The sequence below is a fragment of the Mus pahari genome, chromosome 2, assembly GCF_900095145.1.
Source record: "Mus pahari chromosome 2, PAHARI_EIJ_v1.1, whole genome shotgun sequence".
Classification (NCBI taxonomy): domain Eukaryota; kingdom Metazoa; phylum Chordata; class Mammalia; order Rodentia; family Muridae; genus Mus; species Mus pahari.
This window is the reverse complement of record NC_034591.1, coordinates 43,546,288-43,569,262: the sequence shown is the minus strand read 5'-3', so window position 1 is coordinate 43,569,262 and position 22,975 is coordinate 43,546,288. Positions and strand designations below refer to the sequence as shown.

The window sequence follows — 22,975 nt, the reverse complement described above, 5'->3', positions numbered from 1 at the left end:
AGACACACCTACCCACATGCATGTATACACTTACCATAAACATATACAGACATTAAATAGATAGGTGTAAATAGATGACAGATAGATAGATAGATAGATAGATAGATAGATAGATAGATAGATATTGTGTGATGTTAACAGGTTATTCTGGTCCAGTGCTTCTCATTTCTCATATAATGTTCTTATAGGATATATACCATTTGCATGCCTTATAGTGAATTAAATGTAGATAGGACATTGGACTGGAGATATTTTCAACCATTAAGGTTAGGCTCACAACAACAAAATAAAAATAGGATAAAACTACTAGGTAGCAGTCACTTAGAAAAGGCTCAAAATTATTATTGTATTATATTTTTAATAGCAATGGCATTGTAAGTTACTATTACTCAACCAATTATTAGAATGTTGTATTTGGAATGGAATGAGAGCAGCATATTGCGACCTTGAAAGTGAACAGACTTCCTCCTATATTTGACAAGAGGCTTTTTTCCCCCCTTCTACTCTCAGTTTATTTCCCATCCCAGTAACATATCTCATGTGCGTGATATATTTCAGTTGAACCATAAACATGAAATACACATTTTGTGTAGTGTATTCTTAGGTTTTCCATGGATTCCTTCTATAATTTCTCCTTTCCCTTGTTTAATTTTATTGAATGATTGATCAGAAGTATACCGTGTTTGCCCAACCCAAATGTAAGTTAAGTGTCCATTGCAGTTCAAGCTTAAAACCAATGTAAACAGCTTAGGATTGAAAGCCCAAAGGCATGCTAGATGTTATGCCTACATTACATACATATAGGTAGTTACTTCCACTTACAGATTTTCAAATTAGCTGTATTACTTCCCCACTTAATATATATGGATTCTCAATCATGGAATTGTGGCACCTGCTCCATCTTTGTCAGTTTAACATTCTGTGTTAAATAGACAACGGCAGCAACATACTTCTCAGGCCTACTCAGAAGTAGTTTCTTTATGTGTATTATACATTTATCTTTTGGCTTTTCACGGGACTTTAGGCACATCTTTCCCTTAAATTTCCAACAAACTTCTAAGCCATTAGTGACAGGAGTGGCATTCTTTCAATTTTACATGGATTCATGGTGGAACAGTTGGTAAAAATGCTCTTTGTCAATATCCTCAAGATTATTGTGCCAAGAGATTTAACCAAAGCTTTAATTCTTTCTTAGTGTTTAATGGGAGGTCTGTGGGTGTAAGAAGGCAAAAACAATCTCTTTTGTTTGATCTTGGCCTGGATCTTCATGATAACCGTGTCCCAGCTCTTCTCGTGCATCCTTTACAAAGCTCAGAGTGCATTGTCTCTAACTGGCAAAGATTAGCTCTTTAACTACTAAAGGATGTCATATAAACAGAGTTCTAGTTCTCAAGAGTGGATATGTCCAAATGATAGCTGGTATCTGTGTCAATGTAGCGACTTCTTCAGAGCTGTAAGATAAGAAAATTCCTTGCAGACTTTGGAGTCATGGGCTGGTAAATGAGTCAAGTAGCACTGCTGTCCATACACTTGTGGTGTGGCACCGGTGGCGGATGTGGAGAATGGTGATGGATAGGACTGTGGCTAGAAAACAGACACCATAATGGATGAGCCAGCCAGTGTTCTGTGTGCTTGAAATGTTATGCTTTGTCTCATTTAGTCCTCATGAATGTCCTCAAGTTTTCAGAGTGTTATTTCACCTGATGCACAAGTGTATAAAAGCTATGGCGAGTATCTTTAGGAAACCTGCAAGGATTGCAAAGCTAGTATAGATTAAAAATTAGGAAAAAGAAAAAAAAAAAAAAAGGAAAAACCAAATCAAGAAGAGTCAGTCTGACTTCAGCAGGAATGTGATGTGGCACCTTCTGTTCCTTGCAAGAGTCAGGAAAGCTGTGGGATGTGTGCTGGTACAAGGCTGTAATCCCAGTACTTGGAAGATGGAGACAAGAAGATCATGAGTTCCAAGCCAGCCTGGGTTATATGAGATTCTGTCTGGGAAGCAAACTGTAATTTAAGGGATTAATGATGAAATGTTAAATAAACAAAGATTTGTCTTTACATACAAACTTTGAAAACTCCCTGAGACCTGAATGAAGGAACCATTGGCTGTGATCACAGGAACTAGATGGACTGTTTTGTCTATTCATAAGCTATGCCTGGATCATTTTCATCTCTCTGAAACTAGATATTAAGGTTTATGTCCCCTTTGAGATAATGAAATCCAAATTTCAAAAAGAATGCAAGTTGGAGGTGATTAGGATAAAGGGCAGAGTCCATGAGAATGGGAAATGATGAAAGTGGCCCTGGGTTTGCACCCTTTCTACCACGTGAGGAGGCAATAGGTAGGCACCATCTGGGAGATAGAAAGGAATTTCCCTCTAGATCCTAAGACTCCTCTTATCGCTGGTTTGTCAGACTCCAGATCTGTGTGAACTATGTTCTTGTTATTTTTAATCCACCCAGTGAGTATTTTTCTGGCACTTCAAACCTTGCTTAGCATTTATCACATCAGAATGCCAGCTTATTGAATGAGACAACAATCTTCACCTCATCTTTGGTGTCCTGGGTGCATGGAGACAGCATGAAGATAGGAATGGTTCTGGTTCTGACATGGTTAGATCACTGTTCTCCTTCCAGCTGCTAGACCTATGTGTATGCTCGATTCTTGATTAACAGCTTGAATGAATGAATCAAAGAATTGATTGTGCAGGCATTTGATAGGGTCTTTGCTTTGGGACTGTATAACAAAGAGGAATAGGAAATCATGCCAGTTACATGAATTGCAATGAGTATATCAAAAATAAGTAAATACTTTAATGTAGACTAGGATACTAGGCCCAAAACAGGAATGCAAAGGAATGTAGTAAAACCTTTCTATTGGAGATAAAAGCACAACTTTTAGAAGAGGGTAAAAGGATAAGCGCTGTTTTTCAGTTAAAAAGATAAAGATAAGCACTGTTAAGAAACACAAAGAACTATGCAAGTAAGCACAGGAAGAGTTCAAAGCCAGTTTTCCATTTAAAGTCAGAGAGATACACATGACACTATGTCAAAACACGTAACAAAAATGTATGTATGTGTATATATATATATATATATATATATATATATATATAAAATAAATTTTTGCTCTATAATGAATGCATATTTTAATATATATTATATACTCTGCATACAAATACAACCAATGGTAACAATATATAATATAATATAATATAATATAATGCATATTATATTACATACAGACATATGGATGAACGTACAAAGGTAATTGTGTGGAGGTTGATAGATATAACTATACTTTTGGATAGGAAGCATTCTAAGGTGGAGAAGTTTATAACTCATGGAAATGTTTTCTCTGTTACTGCTACTACAGTTTTTGAGATTTTGACAGGATTTCCAAGGCATAGCTATACATAATGTGACATAGACTTCTGATAATGACCCTTTGGGACTTATGATAACATACAGATATATTAGCCTATATAAGTATCTTTACCTACAGGTCTATTTCTGTATGTTTTATGATAAAATTGATACAGACTAATGAATGTATATGAATGTATACATTCGTGTAAAACTAATTATAGTGGGAGTTTTAACCAGTAAAGTTGACTTACTGTATATTAGAAATTCTTGTTACCTTTGGTTGTATTTACATGTAGAGTACCTATTACAGAAACAGATGTAGAAGGAGTTTGTTCTTGGAGTTGAGAGGGAAGATGCCCCTGATCCTCTGATATTAAAGAAGCCTCTTTCTGGACAACTGTTGTCAGTTAATTTTCAGCTGAGGGAACAGTTGTCAAGTGGTTGCCTCTTTTTTTTTTTTTTCTGGTTTTTCGAGACAGGGTTTTTCTGTGTAGCCCTGGCTGTCCTGGAACTCACTCTGTAGACCAGGCTGGCCTTGAACTCAGAAATCCGCCTGCCTCTGCCTCCCAAGTGCTGGGATTAAAGGCGTGCGCCATCACCGTCTGGCCTCTTGTTTTTTTTACTGGTGGTCCTATAGATCAAAGTTTGTAAAAAAAAACTTCTGCCATAGCTTAATGTTTTCAAATGTAAATGCTTAGAAACTTAGAAAGTCAAACATTTTTCAGGAACCTTGAATAGCTTTTCTTGTGGCAGTATCGGGATGGGATGAGGAAAACAGATTTTCTTTTTTCATTTTCCAATGGAAACTTCCCTCCCTCCTCTCCTCCCAACAAGTCCCCCTCCCTTCCCCTCCACCCCCTCTTTCCTCAGAGAAGAGGAGACCTCTCAACCTGCCTTGATATCAACCTACCTTGGCAGGTCAAGTTGTACTAGGACTGGGCAAACCTATTGAGGCTAGGCAAGGCAATCCAGTTAGAGGAAAGGGATCCAGAGGTGGGCAACAGAGTCAGAGGCAGTCCCTGCTCCTGCTCTAAGAAGTCCCACATGAGGACCAAGCTGCATATCTGTTACATATGTGTAGGGGGTAGTAGGTTCATCTCATGCATGTTCTCTCGTTGGTGGATCAGTCTCTATGAGCACCGATGTGCCCAGGTTAATTGAGTCTTTACATTTCATTGTGGTGTCCTTGATCTTTCTGGCTTTTTCAGTCCTTCTTTCCCCACTTCCATAAGATTCCCATAGCTCTGCCTAGTGGTTGACTGCAGGTCTACCCAGAATTTAAAGACAAAACAAAACAAAACAAAAAACAAAAAAACAACCAACCAAACAAAAAAAACCACAAGATGTTTTACAGGATGCGAAAGGACAGACAAATGCATCAGCATCTCATCATATATAGTGGGTGACAGAATGATTATAAGAATAATGCATCACAGGAATAGGTTGTTTTAGCCAGACAGACTGAGACAAATGAATCTTGAGGGATGAGATGAATCTAATTATGAGGGAAATAGAAAAAAGAAATTATTTGGGGCCAGGGATGGGGAGGACCCATTCATTGAGATTCTTCCCAGCTAGCAGTATACTTGGGGATATATAAATAGGTGTGACATATGCCATCTGATATGTCACCTGGCTTCTAGAGGCAGGCCTTACCTCCTATAAGAAAGAAAACTGCTAGTGTGGCCTTCTCACCTTCAGAAGGTAGCAGAAGTCCTACGGAGGTGCACACAGCCTTGTGGTTCAGAACAGTTCCTGTGGGTGTGTATGGCCTATACTATTTTCTTCCTTTATGTATCCTTGGAGGAATTGCATTACCTAAAAATGAAAATGAGATTTTGACCTATGAATTGAGGAAACATGCGAGGAGTTCTAAATAGAAAACTGCCCTAGGTCTTTTCAGCTGCTATTTCAGACTGCTCCAGGCTCACTTGATGTTCATGCCCACTCTTGTATTTAACACTTTAGGAAGGCTAAGCTCATGAAAAACTCTAATGATGATTAATGGATTAGAAAGGTTAGAATCCACTTCAGGCTTTAGAAAACCTTAGATGTGTTGCACCTCCAGAATAGCATCCACATCCTTTAGGCCTTTACCACCAGATCTTAACAAGAAAAGGATAGAAAAGATTATCACAAACATCGGAGATGTTCTCTTGATAAGACAAAGGATTCTGTTTGGGCATATTTAATTTTTTTGTATGTTACCTATTTTTCACCCTGAAATAAAGATCTAATCTAAATGGTTTATATGAAGATGATTTTAATCTAATTTCAAATAGAAATAACCTATGTTTACTTTAGCTTAATCAATAATTCTTATTGCTTTAATGAAAATAGCTACAGTGTTACATTTGCCCTGATTACATCTCCCAGTGTCATGTTTCTCCAGTTGACTGCCACACTCTCTTCTACTTGCTAGGTTGAATGAGAAGGAAATGTTTCCAATTTGATGATAAAGTTTTGTAAATCTGAGTCTAATTCACAGTGAAGAAAAAAATATAACTTTGATTTATGCCCATTAAAATAACATGGCACTTTGACATAGTCTAAATATTCATGTCTTTTCATTCAGATGTGATTACAGAAAGCACGTTGTATATCAGATCTACAGAATTAAGGATTGTCACATTATTCACAGTCTAAGTATTTTGTACTCTTACTGAAGTGATCACCCTATGAAGACCTCACTAATTAGAAAAATGTATTAAGACTATCATAAGGCAGAATACAGAGGATTATCAGTTTAGTTCATCATTTACTCAACATTCACAACTCGTGATGCTGTACATGTAAATGGGTGGCATTTTTTTCTATTCCTAGCTAGCTTCAAAATAAATGAGACTGAGACTATAAGATTTATTTAATTAGCTTTGAAACACAATAACTGGACAGTCAGTGATCTAGTCTCATTCTTCAAACTGATCTGGTTAATCCTCCTCTTCCCGTCTCTCTCCCTCCTTCCCTGGCTGGTCAAAGCCCTGCCCTATTCTCTCTTCTCCCTCACCACTGACTGATCAAATTTTATTCATAAGTCAGAATAAAAGGAGAGCCATAAACTTTTACATGAACTTGAGATAGGAGATACTTAGAATAAGCATTACAATGCCATGTCCAAATTTACAACAAGATAGGAGGGCAAAGAAATCAGCATTTGAATAATACAAGAATAATCTTTACACTGCACAAAATCATTGTGCCTATACATGTGATGCTAGAATCTTGTTACAACTGAAGAAAGATTATTCTCTACCCTTCAAATTAAAATGAGATGGATAATCTTAGTGACTTCCCTGTCACCCCAGCACATTGTGCCTCTCCAAGAGTGAGCATGTCTTATTATTAAGGAGTCTGTCTTTTTATTATTATTATTATTTTCTTTATTTACATTTCAAATGCTATCCTGAAAGTTCCCTATACTCCCCCCCCCCATCCACTCCCCTACCCACCCACTCCCACTACTTGGCCCAGGCCTTCCCTTGTGCTGGGTCATATAAAGTTTGCAAGACGCAGGGGCCTCTCTTCCCAGTGATGGCCGATTAGGCCATCTTCTGCTACACATGCAGCTAGAGACACAAGCTCAGGGGGTACTGGTTAGTTCATATTGTTGTTCCACCTACAGGGTTTCAGCCCCCTTCAGTTCCTTGGGTACTTTCTCTAGCTCTTCCATTGGGGACCCTGTGTTCCATCCAATAGCTGGCTGAGAGCATCCACTTTGGTGTTTGCCAGGCACTGGCATAGCCTCACAAGTGGCCGCAATATCAGGGTCCCTTCAGCAGAATCTTGCTGGCATGAGCATTAGTATCTAGGTTTGGTGGCTGATGATGGGATGGATTCCCGGATGGGNTAGTCTCTGGATAGTCCATCCTTTCATCTTAGCTCTAAATTTTGTCTCTGTACCTACATCCTTTCATGAGTATTTTGTTCCTTATTCTAAGGAGGAATGAAGTATCCGCACAATGGTCATCCCTCTTGGTTTTCTTGTGTTTTGCATAATGTATCTTCGGTATTCTAAGTTTCTGGGCTAATATCCGCTTATCAGTGAGTGCATATCTAGTCACTTCTTTTGTGATTGGGTTACCTCACTAAGGATGATATCCTCCAGATACATCCATTTGCCCAAGAATTTCATAAATTCATTGTTTTTAATAGCTGAGTAGTAAAGGAGTCTATGTCTTGACCAGGGGCCATCAGGTTATTTCAAGGCCTATTTCTGATTCAGGTCATCTTTTTAAAAATTATTCCTTTTACTTTTTGAGATTATAATATAGTGACATCATTTCCCCCCCCCCTTTTCTCCTCCCTGACAAAACATACCCTTTCTTTACTTCAGAGTCATTGCCTCTCTCTGATTTCATTAATTTCAGTTGAGCAGAGGAAACACTCAACTGATTTAGTGGAAGAAACAAAAATGTAAGGACTGATTGAAAATGAAGATGGCTGGGAAGAAAGAAGAGTAGGCAGTGCAGAGACTTACGTCATTCCTGGAAACTATAGGGGCAGACATCTGAGTTTTCCAATAAACAAAATCAACACTATAAGTTTGATCACTTTTTTCTAGGCTGGGGATTGAGGTGGGGGGGGGGCAAAATTAAGAATAACCCTTATCTGGTGGATAGAAGGATCTGAAGGAATAGCTATGTAGCCAGAGAGAAGCAGTAGAAAGTGTTCATGCTATGGGATGGGGTGAATGTGGCAATCTCCCACCCAAGTAGACCCTTTTGAGCCAGGACAGTGTTCCAGTATTGGAGATATTATTATAGGTTTTCCCCTTGGCCAGAGAACTATCTTGTTTTTTGTCCTTTAAGCAGTGTCAAGTATCGGTTCCATCTCAAGTAATAGGGCTTCTCCCAGCCTTTGTGTTCTCCCCGATCTCATGTGTGAACATGAAAACAATCCAGAAGCTCATGTGTAGTTTTTAAATTTTACTGTTGTCTATGTTTAGAATATTTAGAAGACACTCTTAGATTGAGGGTGGTTTGGGATGTTTAAAATGTAGTCTTCTAATTCTCACATGCATGTTCTATTGAACATGTGAGTGTTGTAATTAACTTAGTATGTTTCCAGAAAAAGACTACATTGCTATAGACAAGAATTATAAACTTACAATTGAATGTAATATAAAGTAAAATTTCACTGTAAAATGAAAGGGTTTTGTTTTCAGAAAATTCTTTTGTTGCCTTTAGTCAGCCACGTTGAATCAATCAGCACCCTGTTACCCCCTAAAACCCTTTATAATGTTTTTCTCTTCATAAAACAAACAAAATCAAACAACAAACAAACAGCAACATTGCCCTTCCTTTAGTTTATGTGCCAGGTAAGTATGCTTTATGGGTTCCCAGCGCATTGTTGTGACTCCCGATTCAGTGCACTGTGACGTGTGGGTTACTTTAAATGGTTTCTTTGGTTTCCCCTGTGTCATACAGATGTTGTCAAGTGCAGTATGGATGTGAGTGATGCCTTTCCTTTCAGAAATGGTATTTCTGAAGGCATGAGTATTTTATACCAGTAGTGACAAAAAAAATCAGTAAGACTGGAGATGAGTTGATTCTCTACCCTTGAATAACTCAATGCTGGTTATAATGTTTGTCAAAATTTCCCTAGAGTCTGACTATTATAGAAATAGTCAGATATTATATACAAATTAGACACATACACATACACACACACACTCACACACCCTTTCAATATCTTTGTAGCCATTTCTCTTACCGTCATGTCCTCCTAAGGAACATGAGGGTTTGTCTTATGGTGGTATTCTGTATGGAATGCACATTGCATTTGTACTGGCTTGTGGGAATTTAAGGATTCCTTTGAGTACATCCAAGGAATTTAGATCCTGTGGCTGCCACCTCTCTGAGTGCTTGCCTTCCACTTCCTAGTTTTCTCCATTGGTAGTAGAAAGAACTGGTAACTGTACCTTCCCACCATTCATGCACTCAGCGAGGAATGGGTTTCTCCACAAGATAAACTGGGATTTACTTATGTCGATCATAATGATCAGGCTCATTTCACAGATGGACTAAAACCAAATTTGTAAAGGAGTTCCAGTCAAAGACATTAAGAGAATGTTGATAAGTATCTGGGGAAAATCTTTCCCCTCTTTCTTAGAGGGTAATGTGGGAGTCAGAATGTTGCATTGCACCTCAGGGTGCTGTGTGCCTATGGATAATTAGAACAATAACCATCCTGGGAGTTTCATCAAAGGAACCAACTTAAGATGAAAGTCAACATACTTTAGAAGGCAAAATAGAAAGATGGAAACAACAGAGACTTTTGGACTTGGATCTACTGGGCTAGGAAGTGTATTTTCAGTTTCCCTTAATCTACCTGCAAGGGCCAATAGAATAAAGAATTTGAAATCATCATGTGCTCAAAGTCCATATATTGACTTCAATTATCAGTGGCATCAATTATCTATTCCTTCTTTCTGCCCCACTTAGCTCTGCTGGCCCCAGGAAAAAAGACTCTTTGCTCTAGTTCTGATAAAATGGATGCAATTGACAGCCATCCCTTGTGAGCTAATAAGGATGCTTAAAGAGAGCTATTCTGTTTCTGTGCTAGGGAAAACTGCGGAAGTGGAGGAACATTCTGAGAGCATCTTGCTTAGCAGATATATTGATACTTACAAAAGCTTACTGTGTGGCAAGAGCTTAGAATTTATTGTTTCTCAGGGATGAGCAACTCTGGAGAAACTACTCTTCTCCTAAGACTACCATTAGCACGGGGTTTCCTAACATTTGTGACATTTTGAGTTAGGTATCTCTAAGTCATTAGGAGGCCACTGTCAGCATTTGATGGTGTTTAGTTGCATCTTTGGACTTCTGGCCCATTCCCCCATTAGTGTGATCATTTTTGTTAAAGAGTCTCTAAAAATAGAAGGCCCTGGGAAGGCAAAATCACATCTGTTTCAGAGCCGCTGTTAGATGTGGGAAGCATTTTGTGCTAGGACTATGGCAGAAGCAAAGGGATGTTTTAACCAACATGGCCTTAGCTAATTTGTTATACCAAGAAGAATTCTGTGATCCTATAAGTTTCTAAACATTGTTCCCTTTGACCAAACAAGGAAACTCTTGATTTGAGCCGTACGTGTTTTGCTATTTAAAGTTTTCACCCTTCCAAAATCAGCAGAAGACTCTGGATGTGTTCGAACAAGGCAATATTTGTCGCCCTTGAAAGACCGAGGCAGGAGGATTAGGAGTTCAAGGTTGACACGGACCACTCATAGGGTTTGAGTCCATCTGAATAATCTGTCTACAAACAACAAACAAACCCTGAAAAATAGAAAAGCCAAGTCATCTTCCAAAAGCAATCAGCAATTCCACAAGTCGTCCCTGAGTAATGCTAAAGTTCTTGACCCGATTTTACTTCTTCACTGTTAACAGAATCAAGTTCACACCCTGAACATAGACAGCTCTACCCGTGAAGATGGTTCAGCTGCAAACTGAACCACACCTAGATACAACTGTAGTCAGTGAGGATTTCATTACTAGCCATCTTGTAAGCAAATATTAACTGAAGAATTATGGCCCAGTAAGTACAAAAGATGCTTTCGTCAAAAACTTAGGCTCTCCTGACATGCCTGTGGTTTTGGTAGCACAGCTCATTCTGGGCATGAGCCTCATAAGCAAGCGAGGTCCTTTCTTTCCATGTCCACCAAGCTTTAGAGCCGGTCAGTTGCATAGAAGCTCTCCTCTACCTACGGGATAAATATTTGAATGAGTATTCCCCATCTGTGCAAAGATTTTAGGCAAGTCTTCAAAGTAAAAGCAAGAGTTTGAAAGACCCCAGACTGGCAGTATGCTTCTCATGCCCTGGGCTGTAATTCAAAGTCCTCAGGCTGGCATGTGAGTCACCAGGCATACCTTTCCCACTTCACGACTTGTTTCGCCTTTCCTGCTTCCCGACTCTCTGCTTTACCTTCAGTCTTGTTACTTTGCTTTGGCAATTTGAGTTCATTTTCCATGTATCAGCCTATCAGTTTCTCAGAGAAGTTTATCTTGAGCCTCTAAGATAACATTCCATGTTATTTTTTCTTCTATACTTGAAACTTTCTGTGCACAGTTCTTGCAGTCATTCATATCTTTTAATTGTTCGAATCTACTCTCAGAGTATAATAGTAGGATCATGTAGGTGTTTTTATAGTATCTGTTTCCATACTTAGTATTTGCTTAGCCCATAGTAGGTATTGTACTAACAGACTCAATGAACAAAGATGTATTTGCTTTGCGGGGTGAGTCTATATCAAAAGAAGTATGCTTTTTTTCTTTATTCCTCATGTTAAATCTTCAGGCTGGGCATTAGAATTTAATGCCAGAAGATAGTTGGTGTGATTTTTCTCCTACTGTCCATGGAGGGGTCAATTGGGTAGTATAGAAGCATTAAGAGAGCAAACTCATGTCCAGAAACATTCATTAATGTAAATGAATAGTTTGGAAAAGTTTAAGCAGTACCTTCCCCCAGAACTATGTATCTAGTTGCCTGTGTATCAGAGGATGGCCTAGTTGGCCATCAATGGAAGCAGAGGCCCTGATCTTGCGAAGATCATATGCCCCAGTACAGGGGAATGCCAGGGCCAGGTAGCAGGAGTGGTTGGGTTGGGGAGCAGGGTGGGGGAGGGTATAGGGGACTTTCAAGATAGCATTTGAAATGTAAATGAAGAAAATATCTAAATAAAAAAAAAAGAAAAAGGTTTAAGGTATTTTCAATATGTCAGTATATAAAAACAAAACTCGTGTTATTTTTAATGTTTATCACTTTTATTCATTAATTTTGAGTGTGTTCAAAGTGGCATGTAGATATGTATGTATATATATATAAATATATATATATATATATTATAAAATATTGACATGTAATCTCATGTTAATACATGGACACATATGTATGAATGTGTACCTCTTGATTTATTGCTTAGTAGCCTTTTGACCAATAGGATTTCAGTATGCATTGTACTAATATAAACTCCTGGATTGGCTTAAGTACCTCTGATGTCACAATTTACCCATTAGGAAGTCATAAGTTTCTTGAAATCACATTGAAGTAATAACATCTCTTGAATTTTCATTATAAGAAAGAAAAAGTCCCAGGAGTAAAAATGGTGGAATGAACAAGGTGTCTTTCATCTTGGCAGACCTCAATTTATGAGTATTAGTCATCTGCTCTGACGACTCCAGCTATCTCCTTTATCTCCTTTTACAGCAGATGTCATTTTGTTTTTCATGTCTATTGGTTAATGGAAAAATGAACCCGCTTGGACCTACTCCTTCAGTTCATAGGTCTGTTTCATCTCGGCTGTTGAGACTTAGCGTCTTCCTACTGCTTAGTCTCCTTGACTCCAAAGGAAAAGCAATGTGGACGGCTCATCTGAATATTACATTCCAGGTGGGAAACCGGATCATATCAGAGCTAGGAGAGAGTGGAGTGTTTGGGAATCATTCTCCTCTGGAAAGGGTGTCTGGCGCCGTGGTACTTCCTGAAGGATGGAATCAGAATGCTTGCAATCCGCTGACCAACTTTAGCAGGCCCGATCAGACAGACACTTGGCTGGCCCTCATCGAAAGGGGAGGCTGCACTTTTACTCATAAAATCAATGTGGCAGCAGAGAAGGGAGCAAACGGGGTGATCATCTATAACTATCCAGGTACAGGCAACAAGGTATTTCCCATGTCTCACCAGGGAACCGAGAATATAGTTGCAGTGATGATTGGCAACCTCAAGGGCATGGAGCTCTTACACTTGATCCAGCAAGGTGTCTATGTGACGATCATCATTGAAGTGGGGAGAATGCACGTGCCATGGCTCAGCCAATATGTTACGTCTCTGTTTACCTTCCTGGCATCCACTGTCATTTACCTTTTCCTGCAATGTGCCTGGATACCCCGAGTGCCCAATTTGACCAGAAGGCAAAGACAGATAAAGGCCAATGTGAAGAAAGCTATTGGCCAGCTGCAGCTTCGAGTGCTCAAGGAGGGGGATAAGGAGTTAGACCCGAATGAAGACAGCTGCGTTGTTTGTTTAGACGTGTACAAAGCTCAAGATGTAATACGTATTTTAACTTGCAAACATTTTTTCCACAAGACTTGCGTCGATCCCTGGCTTTTAGCACATGCGACATGCCCCATGTGCAAGTGTGACATCCTGAAACCTTAGGAAGCCCAGAGATCTTTCCACATATTAAAATTAGACGAATTTGCTCACTGTGCTGTATATCCAGAGAAAACATGACCCTTAGTTCCTCTATCCTGCCAGTGAAGATGAAGTTGGTGTGCTTTGAAAATAAAGCTACATATCATGCCCAGGAGCTGTTGTCTTTTTTAATCATTTTAATTGTTAGACATTGTTGTCTTTCTCTGTATAACGAAGTTGGTACATGCTAAAAGCAATACTCATCTCACTTGTCAGCTTATTCAGATTAAGGTACTGATCTGGTGTGAATTTCAGGGCTATTATAGTTTTCTTTTTAACATATTTATCTGGGGGCTTTGTTTCACATGTCATCTAGGGTTTTTGTTTTTTATTATTATTCCTAACATTTGACATCTCTGTTTAATAAACTCCACTATAGAATCAGATTCTGATTTATATTGTCATGGCTAATTAATTTTATTAATACCCAGAAAATCTGATTTCCAAAGCCGTAGGTTGAATAGGTACTTGGTTCTAATTCCTTTGGCAGATAGCATATGTTATAAAAGTTTTAAAGCATTTCAGGCCTCATTTAGAGCAGTGTTGGAAAAGGTCGCCTGTTTTCCAGAGGTCTTTAAGTCCTGGCCTAGTGAATCTGCCCTGGGGACAGTTATTTTAGAAGTGTCTTCTAGGGACTTGCCCTTTGCTTCTCTTCTCAAATGGTAGAGTGCATCACTAGGGCCTTTGACAACAGAGCAGAGCTAAACATTTTGTTGGGTTTCCATCCCAGTAATATGTATAACTCATTTCTCTCATCTTCCTTTCTGGTGGGTGGATAAACAACTGTATATTACTGAAAAGATGAAAGACATGAGTTTGTGATTGGGGTGAAAAGTCTCAGTGTTTGCTATTCAGTGTAGATGGCATGTGCCGATTCTGCAGACGTTGACACACTGTCTATTGCACTTTCTCCATGGACTTGTGTATAAACAAAGTCAGTAATTGCTTCTGTAAGAGAAGTCAACCATTGTGGACTGAAAGTTCCACACACTAATGTTCTTTCCGATTTATGCCACTCTTTTCAAACATTTTAACCGCTTCATTTTTTTTTTAATTTGACAATTTTGTATATGTATATAGTGTATTGACTAATCTTTTTCCAACACCTATATCCTTTGCCTTCTGTAAATTTCCACCTCTCATCGTTACTAATCCTTTTGGGTTATGACACATATAGTATAACCAGGGCTACTTGGGTGACTGTTGGATAAGAACCACCCTCTGGGGTCTGGTGCATTCATCAGTGTGTTTACAACTGAAGCCAGTGGTTCCCCTTCCCCCTGAATTCATCAGTAGGAAATAGTTCCCCAGTGGGGAGCCTCCCCTCCAACTCTGCCTTACTGCTGATGCAACCACTCTTGTGCAGACCCAATGCCTACATCTATAATTTCAATGGCATGGCTTGCCTAGGAGATCGTGTTCTGCAGTTCTTCTCCCTGTCTTGAATTTTATATATTTTTTCCCGCCCTCTCTTCTACATTGTTTTCTGAGCCTTAACAGGACTGTCACGAATTTCTTATTTGAGGATGAACACTTAGTTTCAACACTGTGTAGTCAGGAGACTGTATTCACCACCGTTCACTAAAAAGAGAACCTTGTCTGATTGAGAATAAAGCAGTAGATAGCTATGGATATAAACAATATTTGAATGACAGTTTACCCATAACCAACTTTCTAAAACAGCAGTGCCATTCAGTTCCCTTCCCAGACTTGAGTTTTTCACCAGGGTTCCAGTACCAGACACAGATTACCTCCGATGTAGGGGTGTCAAATCCAGTCATAGCTGTTGCTGCTCAACAGCTGTGCTACTATTGCAGACTTGACTGGCAGACTGGTTGTGTAGATCACAGGATTCACAACTGGATAAGACCACTGATGTGCCTTCTCTCCCAGCAGCCTGCATAGGGCCTTTCAATACTTAGGAAGCTAACTGCAAGGACACAGTATCTACCTCTTTTCCAGATAGATTTCTCTATCATGAATCCAAGGCGTGTGCTGTCTTCAACAATAAGGTCTTACCATCTAGTTCTGGCAGACAAACAGGAAGGATGCCAAGAATCTATATTGCTTTGGGCTCTTCCCTAACCAGCACTTTATATGCCAATTTTTGTTGTGCCTGAAGGACTTTCTTCATTCCTGCCTGAAGTTGCTGCTTCATAAACTTGAAAAAAGTACCTGTTTTCTTAGTTCTGGTGAGTCCCGTTTAAAATGTTTTCGAACCCTGTATATAGAGGACACAGATGTTTATGTTCAAGGTACAAGTCCTTAGCTTTGGCTTTCTAGTTAGGAAAGTAGAAACATTTTGATACCTTCTGAGAAAGTATACACCAACGTTTGTTATTGCCCAAGTGGTAGTTCATTAGTTTCAAAGTTGCTTAAAGCCATTGACGTTTGTAGTATAAATGGAGGCAGAAGTGGTGAGGTCTATAGAATTACTAAGGGAGATATTTCCTAAGTTTGGTTTAAAAAATGTTGTTAGCATCATCTCTTTATGAACTGTAACCATTGTTACTGTCATTGGTTAACTTTTTAAACTTATTGGATTTGCTTTATTTATTTATTTATTTATTTTTTTTTTTTTTCCAAGACAGGTTTTCTCTGTATAGCCCTGGCTGTCCTGGAACTCACTCTGTAGACCAGGCTGGCCTGGAACTCAGAAATCTGCCTGCCTCTGCCTCCCAAGTGTTGGTATTAAAGACATGTGCCACCACTGCCTGGCTTTAAGATTTTTTTTTTAAATTTTAATTTATGTATTTTTGTTTAAATCAAGTTACATTTGAAAAAGAAGATCTGTGTCTTTTATATGTGTCCCTCTCCTCCATATGTGATGTTGGACGGCAGAAGTATGACTTAAAACTAGATGGAACAGGATTCTGTACTTTACCAGTGGTTCTCAACCTAACTCTGCAACCCTTTGATACAGTTCCTCATGTTGTGGTGACCCCCAACTATAAAATTCCTTTAGTTTCAACTTCATAAGTGCAATTTTGTTACTGTTATGAACCATAATACAGATAGTTTTGGAGATAGATATTTGCCAATGGGTTCATGATCCACAGGTTGAAAACCACTGCTTTGAAAAATCAAGACCAAGTCAAAATGTTTCCAAAATCCTTTATCATTTATCTGCACCTTCAAATCTGAAAAAATAGTGTTACAGATCTTACTGCTTTTAAGTTCATTTGGTTGCATTCCTAATTTATGATTCTTTGTATATATCAAACTTAACGTCAGAAGTGTTTACTTCTTAGAAAATGTAAAAGTTCCACACTGTCATTTCATTTATACTGAGGGTTTTTAAAAAGTCAATTGCAGATATGTTTGTTTTCATTTTTAACTAAATGTGCTACCTATAACCATTTTATATGGCTCTGTGACTTACTTTTTTTTTTTTTTTTTAAAAAAACATTCTCAAACTACCTATAACCACATTGGAAACATTCAAGCCAGTGCATCCACAGCATGCTCTGAGCTAATTGGCTGCTTGGTCTTTTATGTCACAATGGCCTCATGCAACAGGAAGCAGTATCTAAAGTTACAGTAGTGTGACAGGAATTTCTTTACTATCTAAAGCTTTTCTCTCTAATAAAACATCTGAAACTCAAGACATCTTTAGCAAGCTCTTGCTGAAACATGCTGGAAGACAACGTATCTTATTTTCACCCAGAAGATATTTTCTCCTTCCTCATTCTGAATTGATTGTCCACAGATGTGGCAGCCCTGCGGGTTAGTTGGGTTGGCTCAAGTCATTCGTGAAGTACAGAGATGTATCCGCTTCAGACCGGTACTTGGCAAAACAACACTCCATCTTTCTGGCTTCTGAGATTCAGTTTTATCTGGCTCATCAGTCAGAACTGTTGTACAGCAAGTGCAGTTTGGACTGCGTACATGAACATATCATTTCACGTGGGGAACCGCATGCTGTCAGAGCTGGGGGAGACCGGGGTCTTCGGAAGAGGCTCCATTTTGAAGAGAGCAGCAGGAGTTGTTGTGCCGCCAGAGGGAAAAATTCAAAATGCTTGTGATCCCAATACCACTTTTATCCTGCCACGGAACAAAGAGCCCTGGATCGCACTCATTGAACGAGGAGGTTGTGCCTTCACACAGAAAATTAAAGTGGCATCTGAGCACGGAGCCCGAGGAGTGATCATCTATAACTTCCCAGGTACCGGCAACCAGGTTTTCCCCATGTCTCACCAGGCATTTGAAGACATTGTTGTAGTTATGATTGGTAACATCAAAGGTATGGAGATTTTGCATTTAATTCGGAGGGGAGTTCATGTTACAGTCATGGTGGAGGTGGGAAGGAAACATGTCATTTGGCTGAATCACTATTTTGTCTCCTTTATGATCGTCACCACTGCCACGTTAGCATATTTCACCTTTTATCACATTCGGAGACTTTGGGTGGCAAGAATTGAGAACAGGAGATGGAAGCAATTAAGAAGAGAGCTCAAGAAAGCTTTTGGGCAGCTGCAAGTTCGAGAACTGAAAGAGGGGGATGAAGAAGTAAACCCGAATGCGGACAGCTGCGTCATCTGCTTTGAAGCCTATAAGCCTAATGAAATAGTTCGTATTCTCACTTGTAAACATTTTTTCCACAAGGATTGCATTGACCCCTGGATTCTAGCCCATGGCACATGCCCCATGTGCAAATGTGACATTCTGAAAGCTCTGGGGATTCAGATGGACACCGAGGATGGAACAGACTCTCTGCAAGTTCTGATGTCAAATGAATTGCCCGGAACCTTGTCACCTGTGGAAGAAGAGATGAATTATGAGCTTCCTCCTGCAAGAACTTCAAGTAATGTGACCCACGTGCAGGAGCACCCTACTTCTGCGAGCGCTGGCAGCCAGCCTCCTGGAGCAGAGGAAACCGGTCATCCTTCACATGGACAGCGGGAACTTTGAGCAAGTGGATTAAACCTGTTTGTCAGATGAGGTCCTCGTGATGACAAGCAGTTTGCTTGAAGTGTGGTTTGTGTGTGTGTGTGTGTGTGTGTGTGTGTGTGTGATTTCCTGTCACTCTGCTAGTTCTCCAGATTCACGGTCAAGCTTCAAATACAGGGGAAAGGAAACCTGGCAGAATTTTGTCATTTTAACCTCTGCTAACTTTAAGTGGTTGTGAGTGTATTATTCTTAGTAGTATACCTGTGTTTATTTCTAGCTAACCTGTGTTAAAACCAGAAACAAACTTATCCCTAAATTGTGTTTGTCTGTTTATACCTGATTTTATTTTGGTAAGAAAATCGTTAATTTATATTTACATTTTTCTCAAAGAAGCCATCAGTTATCTTTCATCTTTTAGCAATAGTAAAAATTAATTATTCTATAGTAATTTTGATGTCATTATGTTGCAGGTTTTTTTTTTTAATTCTTTGAAATGAAAATTTGCTATACAGGATATTTTGTCACGTATCCATAGTCAAGACTTCTGTTCAGTTAGTAAATTTTATGTAAACTATCTGAATAGCAAGAAAATGTTTATGAATAAAGTACTAAAACTTTAAGAAAATAGTCCAGAATATATTATAATCTATCCTGACTCTTATAGTAGTTTAGCATAATTTCAATGAGCCTTTGACCTCTCAGGGAAATGATGGAGTCTCAACTATTAGGCAATGCTAGAGAGACCTAGTGAGCATGGATTCTGTGAATTGTTTCATGCAGAAGGGCAGTACTTGGATGCAAAAGTAACCCGAAAGAGACTATTAGAGGAAGAAAGGTGTTTGTGCAGGAACATCAGAGCCAAGATACAGCAAAACTTGGGCAAACACCAGGGTGAGGCCACATCTTCCTTTGTGTTCCTGACTCTGGAAAAGTTTGACTGTTCACACATACCACCACTGAATTTTCAATGTTTTAACATCTTTCTTGGGACAGTGAAGTTATTCTGTATAACCCAGAGATTCTACAGAAGCTCTTTTTTGGGTGATTGAATCCTGAATAGATGAGCTGGTGTCTGTAGATTGAGTGCTGGCTAGTAGGAGCTGGGGCTCTCATGGGAACTTGGGCTAAAGGCTCCTGTGATTTTTCACTACCACTGTGGAGATGATTGTGTGGGGTAGGGGGTTGTAGCAGAGTACTTGCAGATACAAAGCCTTGGGTTCTGTTCCCATCACTCCAAACACCACTATCAGAAACAAGCGGCATCTAGAAGTGTTTATGTCTGGTACTGTAGCATTTTCTGAACCTAAAGTTCTAGGGTCATTACAGCTTACAAAGAGTACACATAGAGGGACCCACAAGTTTACATGAGGTCTTCCTTCATAGTAGATATAGTGCATGAGACACTTACTCATACTTGCCTCTCAGAATGGGGCTGTGTTCTCTTTTTCCTCCTCTGTATCTTCTTGGTCTCTCTTTTTTTTTCCTTCCTTTTGAATTGCCTTCCCTTTCCATTATCAAGCTTAGGCTTGATTTCATCCCCACCTTTATTTTTTTTTTATCTATTTTTTTAATTGATATTTTCTTTATTTACATTTCAAATGCTATCCCGAAAGTTCCCCATACCCTACCCCTGCCCCTGCTCCCCTACCCACCTGCTCCCACTTCTTGGCCCTGGCCTTCCCCTGTGCTGGGTCATATAAAGTTTGCAAGACCAATGGGCCTCTCTTCCCAATGATGGCCGATTAGGCCATCTTCTGCTACATATGCATCTAGAGACACGAGCTCAGGGGGTACTGGTTAGTTCATATTGTTGTTCAACCTACAGTGTTGCATCCCCCTTCAGCTCCTTGGGTACTTTCTCTAGCTCCTCCATTGGGGGCCCTGTGCTCCATCCAATAGCTGACTATGAGCATCCACTTCTGTGTTTGCCAGGCACTGGCATAGCCTCACAAGAGGCCGCTATATCAGGGTCCTTTCAGGAGAATCTTGCTGGCATGTGCATTAGTATCTGGATATTTTCTTTATTTACATTTCAAATTTTATCCCCTTTCCTCATTTCCCCTCTGAAATCCCCCCTATCCCATGCCCCCTCACTAACCCACCCACTCCTGCTTCCCTGTCTGGGCATTCTCCTACACTGGGGCATAGAGCCTGCACAAGACCAGGGACCTCTCCTCTCATTGATATCTGACTAGGCCATCCTCTGCTACATATGCCGCTGGAGACATGGGTCCCTCCATGTGTACTCTTTGGTTGGTGGTTTATCCCCTGGGAACTCTGGGAACCCTGGGAACTGGTTAGTTCATATTGTTGTTTTTCCTATGGGGCTTCAAATCCCTTCAGCTCCTTGGGTACTTTCTCTAACTCCTCCATTGGGGACGCTGTGCTCCATTCAATGGATGGCTATGAGCATCCACTTCTGTATTTGTCAGGCACTGGCTGAGCCTCTCAAGAGACAGCCATTTCAGGCTCCTGTCAGCAAGCAATTATTGGCATCCACAATAGTGTCTGTGTTTGGTAACTGAATATGGCATATACAGTTATACTGTTCTAGGTGGGTCAGCCACTGGATGGCCTTTCCTTCAGATTCTGCTCCAATCATTGTCTCTGTATCTCCTCCCATGGGTATTTTGATCCCCTTCCTAAGAAAGACTGAAGTATCCACACTCTCATCCCCACGTTTAATAAATCACCATTTCACTGATGTAAAGTATCTTTTGCTACTATGGATATTAAGCATTTAACAATATATCTCTTGTAGTTCAAGGATTTTGAGTGAATTCTTTTAAGGTGAGTTAGAGTTTGTATTGGAGATAGGAAAGGAGGCTCAGGTCTTTGAACTTAGAAACTAGGAACTTGTGTATACGTAAGGCCCAGTACCTTACAGAGCTGCTGTCTTGTCAAAACAAAACAGCAGCTTCAGTCCTGCTGTTCAAAGCCTCTGTTGTAAATCTATAAAGTACTTTTATTCCAGGTTTCTTTTATTTTGTATTTAGTAACCAAGACCTAGAATTAGCACCACTCTGTTAGATATTTATTGTGATGTTACCTGTTTTTTGCAGTTGAAATTTTACCTGCAAATGCTGTTTATTTTTTCTTGGACACAGTAATGCAAATGCATTCTGCATGATCCAAATGCAAATACCATTTTGATGACATGGTACTGGAGTTTATACTGTTTTGCCACAGTTCCAATATCATAGTGAGTTTCCTTTAGAACTCTTTTTTTTTTTAAATTCATTTGGTAGTCAGAATGTAGTTCCTTGCCCCTCAACCTCATAATCAGTAGGATGTTGATTTTTTAAAATTAAAACAAAATGGCTTTTCTTGTTATTAATGGAATAAATTATGTAATATTTTTCTAAAAAGGAAGTTTTCTAGTTATTTTACCTATGATTACATGACTGAATAGTACCAATTAAACATAATCCAAAATGATAACATCGTTTTGTGTTGCTGTAGAATGTCTGTTAATGATCTGAAAGAAGAAATTCTGGTCAACATCTGAAGTAGCATGAGCCCTTCATAGAGTTTAGTGAGACAAAGTTCCTAGTCTGATGGGCACATTGTATACTTAAACTGCTCTCTCTCCAGATACCTGCTTATTGAAACAGCAGACACGAACCAAGAAGAGGAACCTCAATGTCTGGGGAACCATGAGGAGCAAAGGGGGAGTCTTCCCATGTCCTTTCTGAGAAATAGTCACTACAATAGAGATTTCAGCCTTTTGTTTTACTGTTCATCAATAAGCACCTCTTGAATTTTCATTAAAATGAATCTGTTTTGTTTGTAATCACTGCAATTTTTATTGTTTAGGTCTTACTGTTGAGAAATTATTGCATTTGCTGCCATAGGAATATCTTAAAACATACCTGGTTTTCAACAAAACAAGGCTTCATTGGAGGTGTGTGGGTGAGATATCCAGAAGCGGATGATCTACCAACCTGGAATCATTGGAGCTGTTTCTCCACTATGTCTGTTCAGACATCCCCTTTTCACAGTTACACCCAACTTTGTAACACCTCTCTTCTCAGGTGTGCCTTTTTGGCAGGCCAAGAGGACACTGTACGCCTGACCAGCTGAGGTGAATTGATCACCTCAGGCTATTCTAGTTTTAGAAACGTATCTGCTTTTGTTATATTGCTTTATATGTTACTTGACCCTTTTCCCTTGCTGCTTTTAATATTCTATCTTTATGTAGTGCATTTGTTGTTCTGATTATTATGTGNCAGAAGGAATTTCTTTTCTGGTCCAGTCTATTTGGAGTTCTGTAGGCTTCTTGTATGTTCTCTTTCTTTAGGTTCAGGAAGTTTTCTTCTATAATTTTGTTGAAGATATTTGCTGGCCCTTTAGGTTGAAAATCTTCATTCTCATCTACTCCTATTGTCCGAAGGTTTGGTCTTCTCATTGTGTCCTGGATTTCCTGGATGTTTTGAGTTAGGATCTTTTTGCATTTTGCATTTTCTATGATTGTTGTGCCCATGTTCTCTATGGAATCTTCTGCAGCTGAGATTCTCTCTTCTATCTC

At 39.4% G+C, this 22,975-nt stretch overlaps 3 protein-coding genes across 15 annotated transcripts in view; all 3 read left to right on the top strand.

Annotated features, from left to right (window-relative positions):
- Cadps2 (calcium dependent secretion activator 2) overlaps nt 1-22,975 on the top strand; it is a 518,996-nt gene that overhangs the window by 156,951 nt on the left and 339,070 nt on the right. The gene's annotated exons all lie outside the window — the stretch shown is intronic.
- Nucleotides 12,444-13,665, top strand: Rnf148 (ring finger protein 148). Its single transcript, XM_021190692.1, has one exon. The coding sequence runs from the start codon at nt 12,574-12,576 to the stop codon at nt 13,519-13,521; it is 948 nt and encodes a 315-aa protein (XP_021046351.1). The 5' UTR covers nt 12,444-12,573; the 3' UTR covers nt 13,522-13,665.
- Rnf133 (ring finger protein 133) lies at nt 17,077-18,508 on the top strand. Its single transcript, XM_021190691.1, has 2 exons — nt 17,077-17,800; nt 17,930-18,508. The coding sequence occupies exons 1-2, from the start codon at nt 17,323-17,325 to the stop codon at nt 18,466-18,468; spliced, it is 1,017 nt and encodes a 338-aa protein (XP_021046350.1). The 5' UTR covers nt 17,077-17,322; the 3' UTR covers nt 18,469-18,508.